Below are 16,243 nucleotides of genomic sequence, written 5' to 3'. Positions count from 1 at the left end.
TAAGGTTTAAAGTTTTAGGACCATATTTTTTGTCTCCAACAAAGTACAAAAGAAAGAATACATGAACATAAAAATTGGAAGCTAATCTGATTATTAGAAAGTGACTATAACATACTGTATACCTACAACAGTCCAAGACCAAAGAATAGGAATATTCTCCATTCTGTCTACCACGATACAGTGTGTTAAACCAAAGTCTAGTAAAGCCAGAGTCGGCTTCAACCATTTGCTAAATGATAAAAATGAATGTGGAAAAATTAGTTATAGAGTCATAATCTCATTGAAAACATAAACAACTACTTTTATTCAGATAAAAAAACACTTTTGTGGTGTCTCATGTTCAATCAAATTACTGTATATGACACTTATTTCTTCCATGAAGGTATCTCCAAAATAATTATTGCACTAATGGAAAATATTTTAATTGGGTTAAACAGCTTGTTAAAGCAAAAATGTGTTACGATTAGTGACCTGAAGCCATGTGACACACAAGGTCCATCCAATTTAAAAAAATATATATTTATATTTTATTGTTTTCACATACAGTACAGTATATTAGTTTATGTGAATGTGGTCCTAGAGAACAAAAATAGATCCAAGTGCAGTATGTTATCTTTATGGAAATATCAACCTGAGAGGGAGAAAAAGTCTGCAGATCCCAGAGGATATTCTGTTTGGTAAATAAATAATGAGAAGTGTTTAAATCTTTAATAGAAATGTACTGTATTTAACTCAGTGCTGTTGTTGTTTTTATGTAGGACAACCTTCACAATGGACACAATAATTCATAGTTCAGACCTCACAAGTTAAGAATAAAGCAGGTTTTAAGCAACACTGTAATTCAATGTACATTTTTATAGAAGAATATTATTTTATTTCAAATTACATACACATTTCTGAGTTATTTCTGTCAATTTATTTCTTTTAATTTGCAATTTAATTCTTTCAAAGAAAGGTTTTTCATACTTCATCATGTAAACGGATATTTTAAGCATAAAAATAGAGAATGTTTTTTTCATTTTTCTGTCTCTTGGCTTAGATATGTTCTGAGATGAGGAGTTACACTGACCTGACTGTAGCAGGCACTGGGACCTTTTTCCTACTCTTCCAATGAACAGTATGTTGGCCGTTCACAGAAAATGCACTTTCAGTGGTGTTATGTTAAGACATTGTGTATAAGGCAAAAAAATGAATGTTCATAAATGAGTTTTTGTTAATAATGGATAGGTCTATTTACAATTAAAGTTAATGTACATAGTCACCCTTGTATGTACAAAGTGAAAAAACCTTATAGTCAAGAAAGTGAAGTTTTCTTTTTAAATATTACAAAGATAAAACAAAAAGGAATATGTTGACCGAATTGGATGGAAGTTAGAATGACTGTACGGATATTGTTATTTAGCATTAAGGTCAATAAAACACCCACATTTACAAACAGAAGCATATCTACTGTATACAGTCTGTATTACATAAGGTGCTGCAACTGCAAAATATTTGGTTTTAAAAGGACATTCTGACAGCTTTGAAAACTGAGCGATTACGGCATGTAAAATGCAGCTCTAGGATCTCATAAAATAGACCTTTTTAACAAAAAAGTGCAGGGCATGCTGTTCTTGGTTTACCTGGATATCATTCTGATTTCTCCATGTTTTGGAACACTAATGAGTGTGAGTTGCTAAGGAAACCAGAAGTGTTTCAGCCACTGCCTTCTAGGAGCATAAAAGCAAAGTGTTTTTTTTATGATCAAGACAAATTATCTTTATGTTTGCAAAGCATTGTGACTAAGTCATTATGGAAACCTACAGTATAAGGTTAGTCATGCAGCATGACTGAATTCTTAACAGATTTCTTCCAATAATTCCAAAAATTCATTTCCAAAAAGGAAATGAATATTAGAAATAAAAAAAACTTCTACACATGCCCTGCCCTCATATCCTCATATAAAAGTCATATCCTTTTATACATAAAACTGGTTGTGCTCTCTTATACATTAGCAGTACACAAAACAGCAGACAACTGTCAACATACAGAGGAGTCCAGGTGACACTCCTAACACAGCAAAATAAAGCAGATTATGAGTGCCCTGTATATTTCAAACAGATAAGCAATGCACATAGAAGACAACGTTTCTGGTTAATTGATAACCCAAAACATAAAAGTAATCATACATAAGACAGAATTATCAGTAATTGTTCAAGTTTATCTTGCTAAAAGCAATCAATTATTCTCACCACAATTCACTGCAAAAGAGTCAGTTTGTCAGACTGGGTTTGACTCAGAGTAGGCAAAAATGCTGACAAAGGGAGAATCTTCTGAAGGCAGTACAGTCATGGCCAAGGTCAAAATTCATAAAGTGCTTCAGTAACCTCTTGCGCAGTTTGAGCTTTTAGACATTTGTGGAACATTGCAGGAGTTAAAACAGCTGCCCAAGCGATGCAAGATCAGAAATGTCTTGTTTTCATGACACCTGCAATGTTTCTGGCGATGTAAAATTAAGTCATCCTTTAAATACTGAATTCTGTAAAATTTATCATGAAAACTGAATTTTTTAATAGTATTTTACAGTATATCAGCTCTAAGTTTGTTTCTTATCAGGCAAATGCTTATTAAAATGCTTTTTCTATAGGCCATTATTGTTGTTAAACTCAGATATTTCGACTCAAATGATTTGGAAAGGCTGACTAATCAGGTGAAAACTTTTCTGCATTATCCAAAACTATCACCACGTAGATTTCTTAGGGGCCAGTTTTTTCCTAATAACATATTGTGGCTATTGCAGATTTGAGATGAGGCTACTCAGTCACCAGCCTCTTGTGAAGTGCTTTGTTCAGATGCAGAGAAGGAATCTGAATGCATAGAATGCAACAACTAAGGGTTATTCTAGAATGCTTTCATTTCATTTATCACTATCATCTGTACCTTAAACCAGGGGTTTCCAATCTTGGTCGTGGAGTAACCTTTTCATTCCAGCTGTGCTCAATATTTCCATTTTTTTTTCTGTAACGAACAGTTCTTTCCGGACCCTACACGGACGACACAGTCCGACAGAGTGGGGAAACGCTAGGGAAACGTCATGCAGGAATACGGGGCTGAAGACAGGGGGGCATGTCCAAGGTGCGCTGGTGCACGGGGGAGGTGTGGCCGAGGCGAACAATCCGAGAGAGTAGTCCTTTGGGAATATCCAAAACACAAGGGTAAGTCCAAAACCAGAAGATCCATCAGAAGAAGGGATTAAAAACCACGAAGGCCGGGTCGGAACCGGCGGACGGGGAACGGGAACGGGAACGGAGGTTAAAACCTTAACGGGACAAGGCGCTTCCTCATCTTAAAGCTTAATTGATAACAGACTATCTGAATGTAAAATATATTGGTCCAAAACAAGTCTTGTGCCTCTAAACCCTTACTCCTATGATGACTTATTTTACACCCCATATTCCTTTTTTGGTTGCAATGTTTAAATTTCATTTCTCTGGATAACAGAATTTTCTCTTTCCTCTGGATCACAATGTCCAAAACAATGGCCTGGTATGGACACTGTATGGTAGGAGGTGCTTTAGCTGAAAATTTAAAGCAAGGTCCTGACCACTTACTCTAAAAATGCAATTGCACTTCTCAAAAGAGAAAAGGTGTTGACCCTAGTGTTCTGGTTAAATTGCAGTGTGTCCCTAATCTGGCCTTCGTAAATGTCCTCCTAATTTAACTTGTGAAGCATTTTCTCACTTTTTCACCCAATCTGCTGTGCAGTGGGGCTGCTGGCAAATAATGTCTGGCAGAGTTTGTAAGATTAGTGGTGTTAATTTCCTCCTTAATTCCTTTGCTGCAGTAATTTCTCCTTTCTCCAATACATACAGTAAACATTGCTACAGTATATGTGTCTCCTACGTGGGTGCTGAACATCAAGATGGGTTAAAGTGGGTCTTTGTCTACATGGAAATCAGTTTAGGATCCTTTTGGGCTGGTCAGCACTATCAGATGCAATTAATTGTGTAAAATGTAGCTTGATAACAATGATTGATATAAAACAGATGGGAAGATATGAGTCTTAATGCTGTTGAGTCCCACTGCCAGTTCTCTTTCTCTTCCACCCCATATTCCTGTTCACTCTCACTCCACAGGTTTTGATGATTTGGGTACTATTTTCTTTACTGCATTCATCAAGAGAATATGCCTGAAGAAAAATTAAAACATATCTGACTAGATTGTCCTCTTTGTAGGCTACACTACATGGTACAATTTCCATTAGGGAAATAAATATTCTTGGCATTAGCTTGTTGGATTTCATCATCCCATTTTTACTCTACCACCAAATACACCAAGAACAAAATTCTTTCACAACACATTTCATCTGGATAGGGTAGCATCCGACTGTCCAGATGACAACCTTACAGCACTCTTTAGGTTTTCGTGACTAAATCCAGGTGTATACAGTATATCACTATCGAGCTTTTCAACTGACAGTGTTAAGATCCTAACTGGATAATGAAGCACCTGCGCATCCAATTGCAGAAGCTTTAACTGAGCCAATTAAACTCCAGGATTTTTAATGTTCTGCTCCTAAGGACAGGAGTGTCTCCCTTCCAATGGGTACAATCACTACAAACCGCCTTTGTGAAATGTTTCATAGATTTTCACTGTTTTGGAATAGCCTTCTCTACCTTGTACTCCGTCCTTTAATAACTATCCTAGAGCACATTAATACTTAGAATGTTGCGATGTCGATATCCCTGACACAATGACCTATGCATGTTCTTGATTCAATTGTAGATATATATACAAGTATGTCTATGACTAGCTATTAATCCATTGTGCCTTGTACTGTAGATCACTAATGTTCACTTCATTTACTGTATATATTTTATATGTCACTATGAAAAAGGAAGCCTGCTAAGAAAATAAATAAAAGGGAGACAAGACAAGATGAGGGCTTAAAGCAATTGGTCAGATGATATTTAAAACCATGAAGCTGTGGCTTCCAAAGGGGTCATTAACCTCTGCTATCCAGAAGGAGAGCAGAGCCCCTGAGATGTGCTGCATCAGAAGGAGAAGGGAACAAGGAAGTGGCTGTAGGTTAGGCCCATGGATGTGTTGTAATTTTCATTTGGATTTTAAAAAGCATTTTTGGTCCAAAAAGCAACTTAATTGTCCGAATCAAGAAGGGCTACTGAAGAAGTGTAGTTAGTGTAGAAGTTATCGTTCTCTTTAACAATAGCGAGGTTTTTGTTTTGTACTTTCGGAGTATGCAAATAATGTATAATGTATAAAAAGATAATGTATGCAAATAAGAGCACTATTTTACCTCATGGTTGTATCTGGGTTTCCTAGGACTTATTTATTTATTTTTTATATTTATGTTATGTTACATAAATATTTATATTTATGTGGCATACCCCACCCCTGGATATGCCACTATACATACATTCATAAAAATAATAGGGTCTTTTCTCTTCCTTTTTCATGCTAGGAGCCATTTTTGTATGCTTTCTTTTGTTTTTTGTATTTTGTCATTCATCTTTGCTCTCTTTTGCAAATTATATCGGCATTTGTTTAAAAAGCATAAAATCCCATTCTCTAAACTGAACAGAACAGTCATGACTTTGATAGCAGCAACGACATACACAGGTCATGCAATCCTACATACTGCATTTGGGAGGGAAACAATCTGCTTTATTTAAAACAAATGTACTGTATGGTGGTAATGGTTTAAACAACAAATGGCAATTGGATATTTCTGCATAGCTTTGTGAAGAAGAAGATGCATAGCTTTATGAATCAATGCACAAAAGAAACTTGGGGGAAATTTCCATAGATCTGGAATTGCTAGGGACTAAAATAAAACGGGCTTGTGGTTAAGTAAAGAAGTAATAACCCAGGACTCATTCCCATATCTTTTTCACTAATTCTGTTATGTTCATTTCTATTGCATAAAGTTTTGAAAAAAATAAAACAGACTGCTAACTGATCTTTCCTCAGGAACATTCTGCTACATCAGTTTGTCATGTACCAAGCTAGCTTGGTGCTATTGAATTACAGCTGGGATGTTTTCTTGGCGCAAATGCAAAGAGAATTACACATGGCAAGAGGCTGGAGCCACTAAAAAGTTTGAGTCAGCGTCATACTAACCTGAAACTGAAGCAGAGATTACAAGAGGGGCCTATGGGTATTCTCAAAGTTAAGTCTGCCTTCTTCCATTCCAACACAACTTTAAAAACAAAAACTATTTTAGTTTAAACTGCAGTCTGAAAGAGCAATGTATTTTAATAGGAATTATTAAGTTACATACTGAAAGCATGATCCCCTGTCATATGATACAGAAGTATAAGACAGAGTGGAAACTCACTGGTATACAGGTATCTGATTCTTTGAATTATCCCACTGTATTCAATTAAGTAAAATTGCCAGACAAACTATGTCAGCTGTTTACTATTGTGTAAGAAATGCATTTTTCATCAGCCAATTACTAAATCAAATTTTACCACCTTTCCAATTGAGGAAAAACTTCATTATCCTGGATAACATACATTTAAATGTTTTAATTAAAATGAAATCAAAAGAAACATATCCCTATATTGAATCATGGTTATTTTAGAAAACAAAGTATATAGATTTGGGATATGCATTACATTAAAGGTCTGTCATACTTTTGATTAATTGGTCATTGAAGACTGACCATGATCCACACACGTCACTTTGTAGTATAAGCACTAAATCTTCTCATTATTGAGAGATTATATTGGTCACATATGATGAGGTGACTTAACTGTGGAATGTCAGGCTGAGTGGAAATTAAGAAAGAAACACAGCAAGGAACCAATATGCCCCGCTTATGAAGAAAACAACATCTTTCAGTATGAGGAAGGTGGGACTAAGTCTGAGTACAGTCACAGACCCATCAGGGGCATTCATAGCCAGTCATTTCCAAATGAGCAAGGCATTATAGCCAAACATAGTCCATCAATAATAGGTCACAATCTGGCAACACCACACCAAGATGAACACTTTTAAATGTTCCATCTTTGTGACTGTTTTCACACTGCCTGTTCCAAAGCATCAGAAATGTTAGACAGCTTAACTGTCAGCTACTCAGTTATTGCTTGCATTGAAGATGACCACAGAAGGAACCGGTGCTCATCAGTGTTCATAGATGCAGCAGAAAGGTGAGAGCAACACCTCAGGTGGACATGCCTGCAGTGGAGCCAAGTCCTCATGAGTGATGAATCAAGGCTTTGTGTAGACCACCACAATGGACATCAACAAGTATGGCTGACTTTCAGAACAATATTTAATTGTTGTGTCGAACAGACCAACCAACCAGGAGGTCCAAGTGTGATATTTTGGGCAGGAGTGTCTAGCTGCTGCTACAGAACTCCACTTACAGGGATTGATGTCAACCTGACTGCATGGTGCTACACTCATCAAGTTAAATGATCTAAGTTGCAGGCTTATTGTGATGTGGTAGCATTCCAGCATGTCCTCATGCTGTTCCTATAAAAGCGGCTTTCTTGAGAAATCAGAATGTGACACTTACAGTGTGGATGTCCTACATGCCAGACTTGAGCTCCATAGTACATTTGAGGGAGAAGTTGGGATAACATCTAACATCCATTGCTCAGATACCAGGAGACAACAGATCCTTGTTCAGGATCTTCAGGAAGAACAGAACAGAATCCCACAAGACAGGATCTGCAACATGTATTGCAGATGTACAGCTTCTATTGCTTCCACCAATGAACCATCTATTCTACCACCCTGTGATATTCATAGTACTTTAGACACCTGTTGATCAAACTTATTGATGCAAATATATTATTCAACATAATAAATTGACATTATGCGTCTTTAATAAAAAAACATTTGCCTTTAAATCACTTACAGTATATTGGAATGTTGAAGTGGTAGGTTTCTTTTGATGATCAGCGTCTCTATGTTACACCTTAAAGAAGAGCACTACAGCAACATGAATATGTATGAATAAAAAAAATGCTTTTCAAGTTGCATATTCAACTTTTAATAACACACATTCCTCAGGAGCAAACAGAGCTTACTATGCTACTTCTTTCACCAGAGAATGATATGTTTTAAAAATTACATCTTTGTGTTTAAGGTTTTTATTTGCTGACTGTGTGAAAGACAGACAAATTAATTGCCCATCATTCAGGGTTTGTCTGAAGAGTGACACTTGATAAATCTTGGAAATAGCAAGCTTTTGAACTACCGAGGAGCCTGACCCAGACATGCAGGCAGAGCAAAAATGTCACTGAATCAGAAAAGTTCACATACTGTATCCAAATATATTGTATGCTCAGTGCTCTCTCCAATTGCCTATCAATAAATGCATTGATCCAAGCCCAACTAAAAAGTAATCATATTGTTCCTACAACATCAGAAAATAAAAGTTACACGTGCATAGTATGAACAGTAATAGAAACACAGAGAGGAACAAACACAAGAACAGTTTAGATGTGTAAAAAACATATTGGAAAGGTATGCTTGTAACAAGAATGTTTAAGCCTTGATTTAACACTCTTCTATTACCCAAAAACACATACAGTACAGTACATTAACTCAGAATATTATGTGCTGGGAATTTTGTTTTTCACAATGGTATGGTATGTATCATCATTCCAAATTTGAGAAGCATCCTTTGATCAGCCCAATAAAGAGTTCAATTACAGATGCCAAGATTTTGGACTGTCCCGGAAAGAATGGAAGAACCACACTCAAAGGCCCTGCATGACAGTTTATCAGTAGGGAAGCTGAAAGTTTGGAAAGCTTTGAGACCATCCACCCATTTTCTAACCATTTCATCCAATCCAGGCTCACGGAGCCTATCCTGGCAAGCAACAGGTACAAGGTGTAAGTACACCCTGAACAGGACGCCAGTCCATCACACACACAGGCACAGACATGCACACACTCACACCAGGACCAGTTTTCCCAGCAGCCAATTAACATACCTGTACGTCTTTGAACTGTGGGAGGAAACCAGAGCACCTAGCAAACATGGAAAAACACACAAATTCCATGCAGACAGCAACCCCAGGTCTGGAATTGAACCTGAAGTGCAGTGAGGCCGCAATGCTAACCACTATTAGTGTGGTTGATAATAATAATAATTGCTTACACTTATATACCGCTTTTCTGGAAGCTCCACACAAAGTGCTTGACAAGTAATAAGGACTCCCTTCCACCACCACCAATGTGCAGCCCCATCTGGATGATGCGACGGCAGTCATAGTGCAGCAGTACTCTCACCACACATCAGCTGTTAGTGAGGAGGAGAACAGAGTAATAAAGCCAATACATAAATGGGGATTTATGTGATCGGTAAGGGCCAATGGGAAATTTGGCCAGGACACCAGGGTAACACCCCTACTCTTTTCGAGAAATGCCCTGGGTTTTTAAAGACCACAGAAAGTCTCTTTTATGTCTCATCCGAAGGACGGCACCATTTTACAGTATAGTGTCCCCGTCACTATACTAGGGCATTAGGACCCACACAGGCTGCAGTATAAGTGCCCCATACTGGCCCCACTGACACCTCTTCCAGAAGCAACCTTAGTTTTTCCCAGGAGCTCTCCCATTCTGGTACTGACCAGCCTAGCTTCAGTTGCCAGCTGTGAGCTGCAGGGTAATATACTGTACAGTAGCTACTGGCATAGCATGGTTACCATTTCATGAGTAACAATGCCAGCCATGATTACACATGTAATATCAAACATAACAAATTTCCTAATTTAGTAGTAAAGGGTAAAAATAAACAACATTTGGTAGGTGTTTGTTGTTAACTCGTGCATAAAAACTGACTTCATTAGAGGTTCTGCTTCATTGAAAGCTTTATATCAGAAGGATTGTTTGTGATAATGGAAGGTACAAAGAAGTCATTAATAAATCTACAGTACACTCAACAGAAAGCTGAATCCTTCTCCCATAATACTTAATTCTTTGCCCAAATATAGAAAGATAATAATACAGAAAACCACTGCACAGATCCCTACAACATGCCAAAAAGCAATCAGGAATCTGTTGAGAAATTAACATTCATGAAGACCAACCGCTGATAAGAAATAAAATGACCAAACAAACAGAAATCAACACGACTTTATGTACAGGTTATATTACAGATTATGCACAAATGCTGTATTACTTTTTGATGAAATTATGGTTTTTACCTGTCCCACATTAATAAAAAAAACAGTCCAAAGGAGCAGTTTTAAAGTAGCAAAGAGCATGACAACTGAACAGTATCCAGTCAACACGAGTTTTAAAAACAACTCCACAGCACCAGTTATTCCTATCCTTTCCTACATTATTAATTACACTGCAATATATTTGAATCTCCACAAAATCCTCTATGTGGCTTTTGAATACCTTTAGCTTATTGTAGTCACCCACTACTGTACTGCTTTAACAGCATGTAGCTTAAACATAGCCAATGACTATGTATATGAGTAGGAGTGTTAGTGAGGTTTTATAATTCCATCATGAGAAATGGTATGGGTTGAGACAAATTTACAAGGCCTGGAATTACTAATCCAAATGCAATCCCTCATTACAAAAAAGAGAATACCAAGTAATGTGTACAGTGACAATATACACTGCTTTGATTCCTAATGTAAGTGTGATGCATCAGCAGTCCACATACTGTACAAACAAAACTTCAGAAGATATTCAGATAAGACTGACACTGTTTCGTGTCACTGCCCAACCACCCATGTACACGAATGTTTTTCTAACTTCACAATAGAACCTCCAGGATACTTTCTTATACATATTTAAAAAAATAAATATACTGCATTACACACACACACCAATTACCACTTGTGAAGACAAATCATGGGCCCATTTGGGAACTGTACTGAAAACAGTACAGTACCGTATCTCAAAGGTAGAATCTGAAAAAGAACTGGAATAAACAAGATAAAACTGTATTGCCCATATCAAAATAAAATTGAACAGTTGATGTGTTTTCCACAAACATGTCTCATCAGAATTATCCTTCCTCAATCACAGCTGCACAATCTCTTTCCCATCACACAGTACATTAGCAACAGTTCACTCTTTATTTTTGTTTATTCTGCCCTAACAATTTCCTTCAGCTTGTTAATGCTGGTTCTACTTTTTTTCTATTACCTTTTTGTCAAGCTCAACCTACCATGATGTTTTCCTTAAATGTGATAAGGTCAACTGACTGGGGAAGCAGGTGTATCGTTTTCAAAACCTGTTGTACTACTTGACTCTTGTACAGTAAGTGAATTCTGACTGTGCAGTTGGACTATTATCATGTTAAAATCCAAACCTGTCCATCAATGGATCTTGTGACCTTGAACATGTTCTATTTTTAAAATCTGTTCTTTAGGAAGGGACCAAGAAAGCCATACTGTGCAAAAAGAGCAATATATCAAAGTGATTTTCTCCTTCAAAAGATCATGCCTCATTGTTTCCAGAGCAGTGGAACAAGATTCGTACTGACAAATGTAAATCAGAACTGTCAAGCTCCAATAACTGTGCATATGTTCGTCAAGGAGCCTCTGAGAGGCTGAAGAAAGATTGCTTTGTGTCAAAAGTCAAAAGCTAAACGACGATTTGTGATTTGGTATGCTTTTTCTGAAATATATGTCCTTAAAGCACTTTGTACTTCAGCTCATCAAGCTAATTTGATCTGCGAAGAAGCTGATTAGGCAGACGTTGTATTCCACGAAGATAACAAGCTTGAACACACTTCTGAGAAATGTTGAACTTTCTTTATACTGTATTTTTTAGTTTTGTGGAAAATACAGAAAAAGGTCCGATGACAGTTGCGTCTTTTAAGTATTAACGCGTTTTAAGGAGACAGAACGTCTCCACTCGTTGCAAAACCTCTACCCCAAAACTTTTACACGTTTTTTACACGTTTAACATTCTCTTTACCTCATGGTGACGTTTAAGAAAAAATAATTTCGAAAACTAAAATTTTAAAATATTAAATAGATATATCTCAAGATAACTGGAAATCAGATTCTGGCTTCCTGTGGTATTTTTAAATAATCATTATCTAGCTGCACTTTTTGAAAGGTTAATTTATAGCAGTCCACTTTTAAATTCCTTTCACTATCATCGAGCTCTTACTGTTTGCCTCGGAACTCTAACTTGCTCACTCATTTTTTTTTATCAGGCAAATTATTCTCTTACTTCTGTCCTAAAATCCAAGTTTTAAAATATATTCTAGGAAAACAGTCCACATTTTAAGTCACCTGAATGTATAAAATGCGATTAATTTTCATTCTAAAATCCAAACGTAACGTAAAACAATAAAATTACAGGAAAAACAGAAGTGACTGTAAACATTGTGTATCACGTTTCATAAAAACAAAGGAAATTAAACTTTAATATTTTTCAAATTTCTTCCTCATAAGCCAGTAATTGAGTAAATCGTAATAATAATAATTATTTTATGATAAGTCTTCGGGAAATGAAGTAAATCTTGAGAGGTTATTGGATGCTAAGGCTTAAGAAGACATACATTTTTAACCATTAATTAGATTTTCAAACTTCTCTCCACCCCGATTTATGGTGAAATACGGGAAGTTCTGTATGAGCTTAATTTACTTAATGTGACTCATTGCTGTTAAAAAAACATGCAAGTGGTTCTAATGAACGATATCTGCTACGGAACACTTTCATAAAAATAAACGATTTCCAATGTTATTTCTATCACATAAACAGAGTAAACGTCATGGGTGTCTTGTGTAACACATGCACTTCTAAACCCATTCTTCGAAACGGGAAATGTTTAATTCAAATTCATGAATAAGAAATAATCATAACAGTGAACCTTCTGTACAAAAGCATTACATTAGTGGGATGGTATCCAACCAAATTTAAATCTGTGGTAAATTACCCTTATATTGTTGTAGGTTTAAGTTACAGAATTGCTTCACTCAGAAACAGTTCACGAAGTTCCAAATGGAATAACATGGCCAAAGTCATGGCTCACTCCACCAGATTTTGGGTATAAGCTACTATCTGCGACTATAATACAATGCACTTACTGTATATCACAAACGACCTAGAGTAAGTAACATTGTGAGACAGCTCAACTGCACTATGTTATAAGGAATATAGGTAATGCTAAAGATTTATACCATCTAGTCTTTCATTACATAGCTTTACTTGGGGCCATGAAAAAAGATACCAGTATACTGTATTTCATATTATGAGACCAAAATACACACAGTACAGTATTTCACCAAATATACATATTGCCGTATAACTTACCCCATTTTGGTTGATTGGATGATTGAAATGATCCAGTCAGTGCAAATGAAAGATTCCTCTGCTCTATGGTTAGTACTGTATTTTCTATTATAACGCCGCCGTGGATGAGATTTGATGGGGGTGGTGTGGTGAGGTTGTTGAGATTCAGCTCCTTCAGCAAGACATGACTGTTTCAATATAGTCCTTTATGATCGTCGGTCTAAAGCTGACTGATTTCAAAACAGATCCACAGAAATGTATACACGTTTACGAATACACATTCCGTCAAAGGTAACTATGTTTTTTTCTTGCACGAATTAGCATTCCCAGGTTTCATTAAGAATTATGCATTCCAAAAAACATATAGCGATATAGCTACTTCGAAACAAGGTACATGATTAACAAAATCCCGAATGCGTATGCAATCCACCTACAGTATCCTTTTCCTTCCCTTTCTTACTAAAATGAATGGGAAGAGCTTGCATTCGTTAGAAAGGTACACTGAGGGCTATCAGCAGTGCTGCTTTCTCTGGTCTCCGAATGACCCTTAAATATCCACTCGGTCTGAAAGCCAGGGTATTACTACTCCGTGTTCTTTCATAACGCCCTCTGGTATTTACTTTCCAAAACCGACACCTCTTCAGAACGGAGCTGGCTAAACCGCAGAAAGCTGTATCCTCAGGCAAGAAAAAAGCTTAACCTTCATTCCAGCATTGAGTTACTATTTTGCCATTCCCCATTCATTCGTATTGCAGTTTCCTTATCTCTTCTGTGCCATCAAAATTCCTCCAGAGCAAATTAAAACGCACTGTCACATGGGCACACGGAAAGGAAGAGATAAATCAGAAATCAAACCAGTACAAAAAAGGATAAAAGACGCCAGTGCACTGTCCAAGGCAGCTTTTTTCATAGCTTTTTTTCCGTTAGGAAACCTGGTGCATTCTTATAGCTCCATCATCCTCTGTATATTCACAGAATCACAGAAATGTACATCACTGATAATGGTTGTGTACAAAAAAGGAGTGGAAAGCCTATTCAGAGGTATAATTGAGGATAAAAGGTTTTAGGTTTTTAACCATGGGCTACAATTTTTTTTTGTTGCTATTCCATCCTCCTCGTTATTTAGAGTCTATAACACAGCTTTCCATCTCTCCAATCCCAGTCAACATCTCTGTCTCCATCCTCCGCTCACTGACAGTATTAAATAGGTCTACGTCACCACGCAACCCTCCGCACTGACGTCACTGCATGCTCTTGGGACTGACGTCATTTCAGTCAAGGGGATGACGTCCAATTACTCCAGGAAGCGTTACTATAAAGGGAAAGAAGGCAATTTCTCTCACCCCGGTACGGTAGTTCAGGTTTGGTCAAACTTCTAAAATTAAAACATTGTATGTAGGTGTTATGATGTTAGAAATGCAGATTAGCTATACAAAAAAAATCTAAGACGTTTTGTCTGTAATTTATATATAGATGGAATTAATGAGAAAAAAATACAAATTTTCCTCAGTATTTTAAAGAAACTGAACAGAGTTTGTGAAATGTAATACACCTTTTATATAAGTGAAATCCTTTCTATTAATATTTGGTTGACAGCATATACAATAGAAAGGCAGTTGTCTGAACTTATAATAACAAGGACACAGAAAATATCAAATTTAAATAAAATTTCAAAACATTCAGGGGCATTACAATGACACATAATCTATTACTTTTTTTTTACAATAGTGCAATTTCTGTAATTTTCCCATATGTAAAAGAATGGTGATATTACCATTTTTGCCACCAAACCGGTTAGAACCAGAAGGGGTGAGAGTGAATGTTTCAATTGACTCATTTAAATCCATGGATTTGCTTCAAGGTAGGAAAAGCAGGAAAAATTAAAATCTTGAGTACCTCATTCTCCAATTACTCACCACTTTGTCCAGCACAGGGTCACAGGGAAGCTAGAGCCTATCTCAACAAACAAGGACCAGGCAGAATACACCCTGGGCAGGATACCAGGCCATTGCAGGGCACACACAGACACACACCAGGGCCAGATTTACCCAGAAGCGAGTTAATCTACCAGCCTGTCTTTGAACTGTAGGAGGAAACCCACACAGATCTGGGGAGAACATACAAACTCCACTCAGATAGAACCCCAGGAACTGAATCCAGGGCCCCAGTGCTGCTACCTACTGCGGCACTGTGCCACCTGTCAAACAATATCCACAATACTTAATAAATATTACTAAAGTCAACCTCAAAGAAGTGTAAAACAAATACAGAAATATGTGCATGAACACACTTGAGACACAAATACTGTTGTTTTCATTGGTGTGAAGACGTTTGCTGCATCTTCTTAAATGTTGTTTCAATGGACTGAATTAAGGTAGAAATGTACTTCATTTTTTTTTCCAGATTTACGTTTCTTATAGTTAGCACAGAAGCATGTGTCCTGAGACAATTCTAAAATAAAATTGAAAATAACTGTTATAAGCATAAGATCAAGGTAGAAAAATCAAGATGGATGAACAGCAGATCTAATGTTGTGCAGACATGAAACCAAATATTCATTAAGTATACCCTTCAAAAATTTTTTTGTATTGTGTAACATAAAACTTTTGAAAAAAAATAAAAATATGTATAATTATACCTATAAAACAATTGTCTATAGAACAATTTACTCCTACATTTAACTTAGGGCATTACATATGTATTAATACAAATAAAATAAAAATAATATTTTTATTTTTATAAAAATAATATTTAATATTAAGATTTACCTGCTTATTGAAAAGAAGTGTGCTTTGCCAACAGATGTTCCCCCAACCAACTCCATTCCACTCTACCTGCTCGTCAAACAGTATAACTAGAATGTGTACTAGTAAAATGAAGGTAGGAAAAACAGCATGGACTTTCAGTAGTTTCTATCGCTAGATGGGCAGCTCAAAACTTGTTTTTACCATAAGTAGTAATTGTACTTGATAACAGCTCCCTTTGTTTATGTGTACCTTACAAGGGTAGT

At 36.5% G+C, this 16,243-nt stretch overlaps 1 protein-coding gene across 6 annotated transcripts in view; it reads right to left on the bottom strand.

Moving 5' to 3' along the window:
- The window catches only part of homer1b (homer scaffold protein 1b), a 98,506-nt gene extending 84,099 nt beyond the window's left edge, over positions 1–14,407 (bottom strand). For all 6 annotated transcript variants that reach the window (XR_011189075.1, XM_069187179.1, XM_069187181.1 and 3 more), the window contains exon 1: positions 13,255–14,407. Coding sequence is in view for 5 of the 6 variants with exons in the window: in XM_069187179.1 (XP_069043280.1) it covers positions 13,255–13,259 (5 nt within the window). In the remaining variant the exon portion in view is untranslated. The remainder of the gene's footprint in view (positions 1–13,254) is intronic.
- Positions 14,408–16,243: the final 1,836 nt, after the last annotated feature.

The sequence above is a fragment of the Lepisosteus oculatus genome, chromosome 3 (assembly GCF_040954835.1).
Source record: "Lepisosteus oculatus isolate fLepOcu1 chromosome 3, fLepOcu1.hap2, whole genome shotgun sequence".
NCBI classification, from domain to species: domain Eukaryota; kingdom Metazoa; phylum Chordata; class Actinopteri; order Semionotiformes; family Lepisosteidae; genus Lepisosteus; species Lepisosteus oculatus.
This window is presented reverse-complemented; position numbering and strand designations above follow the sequence as displayed.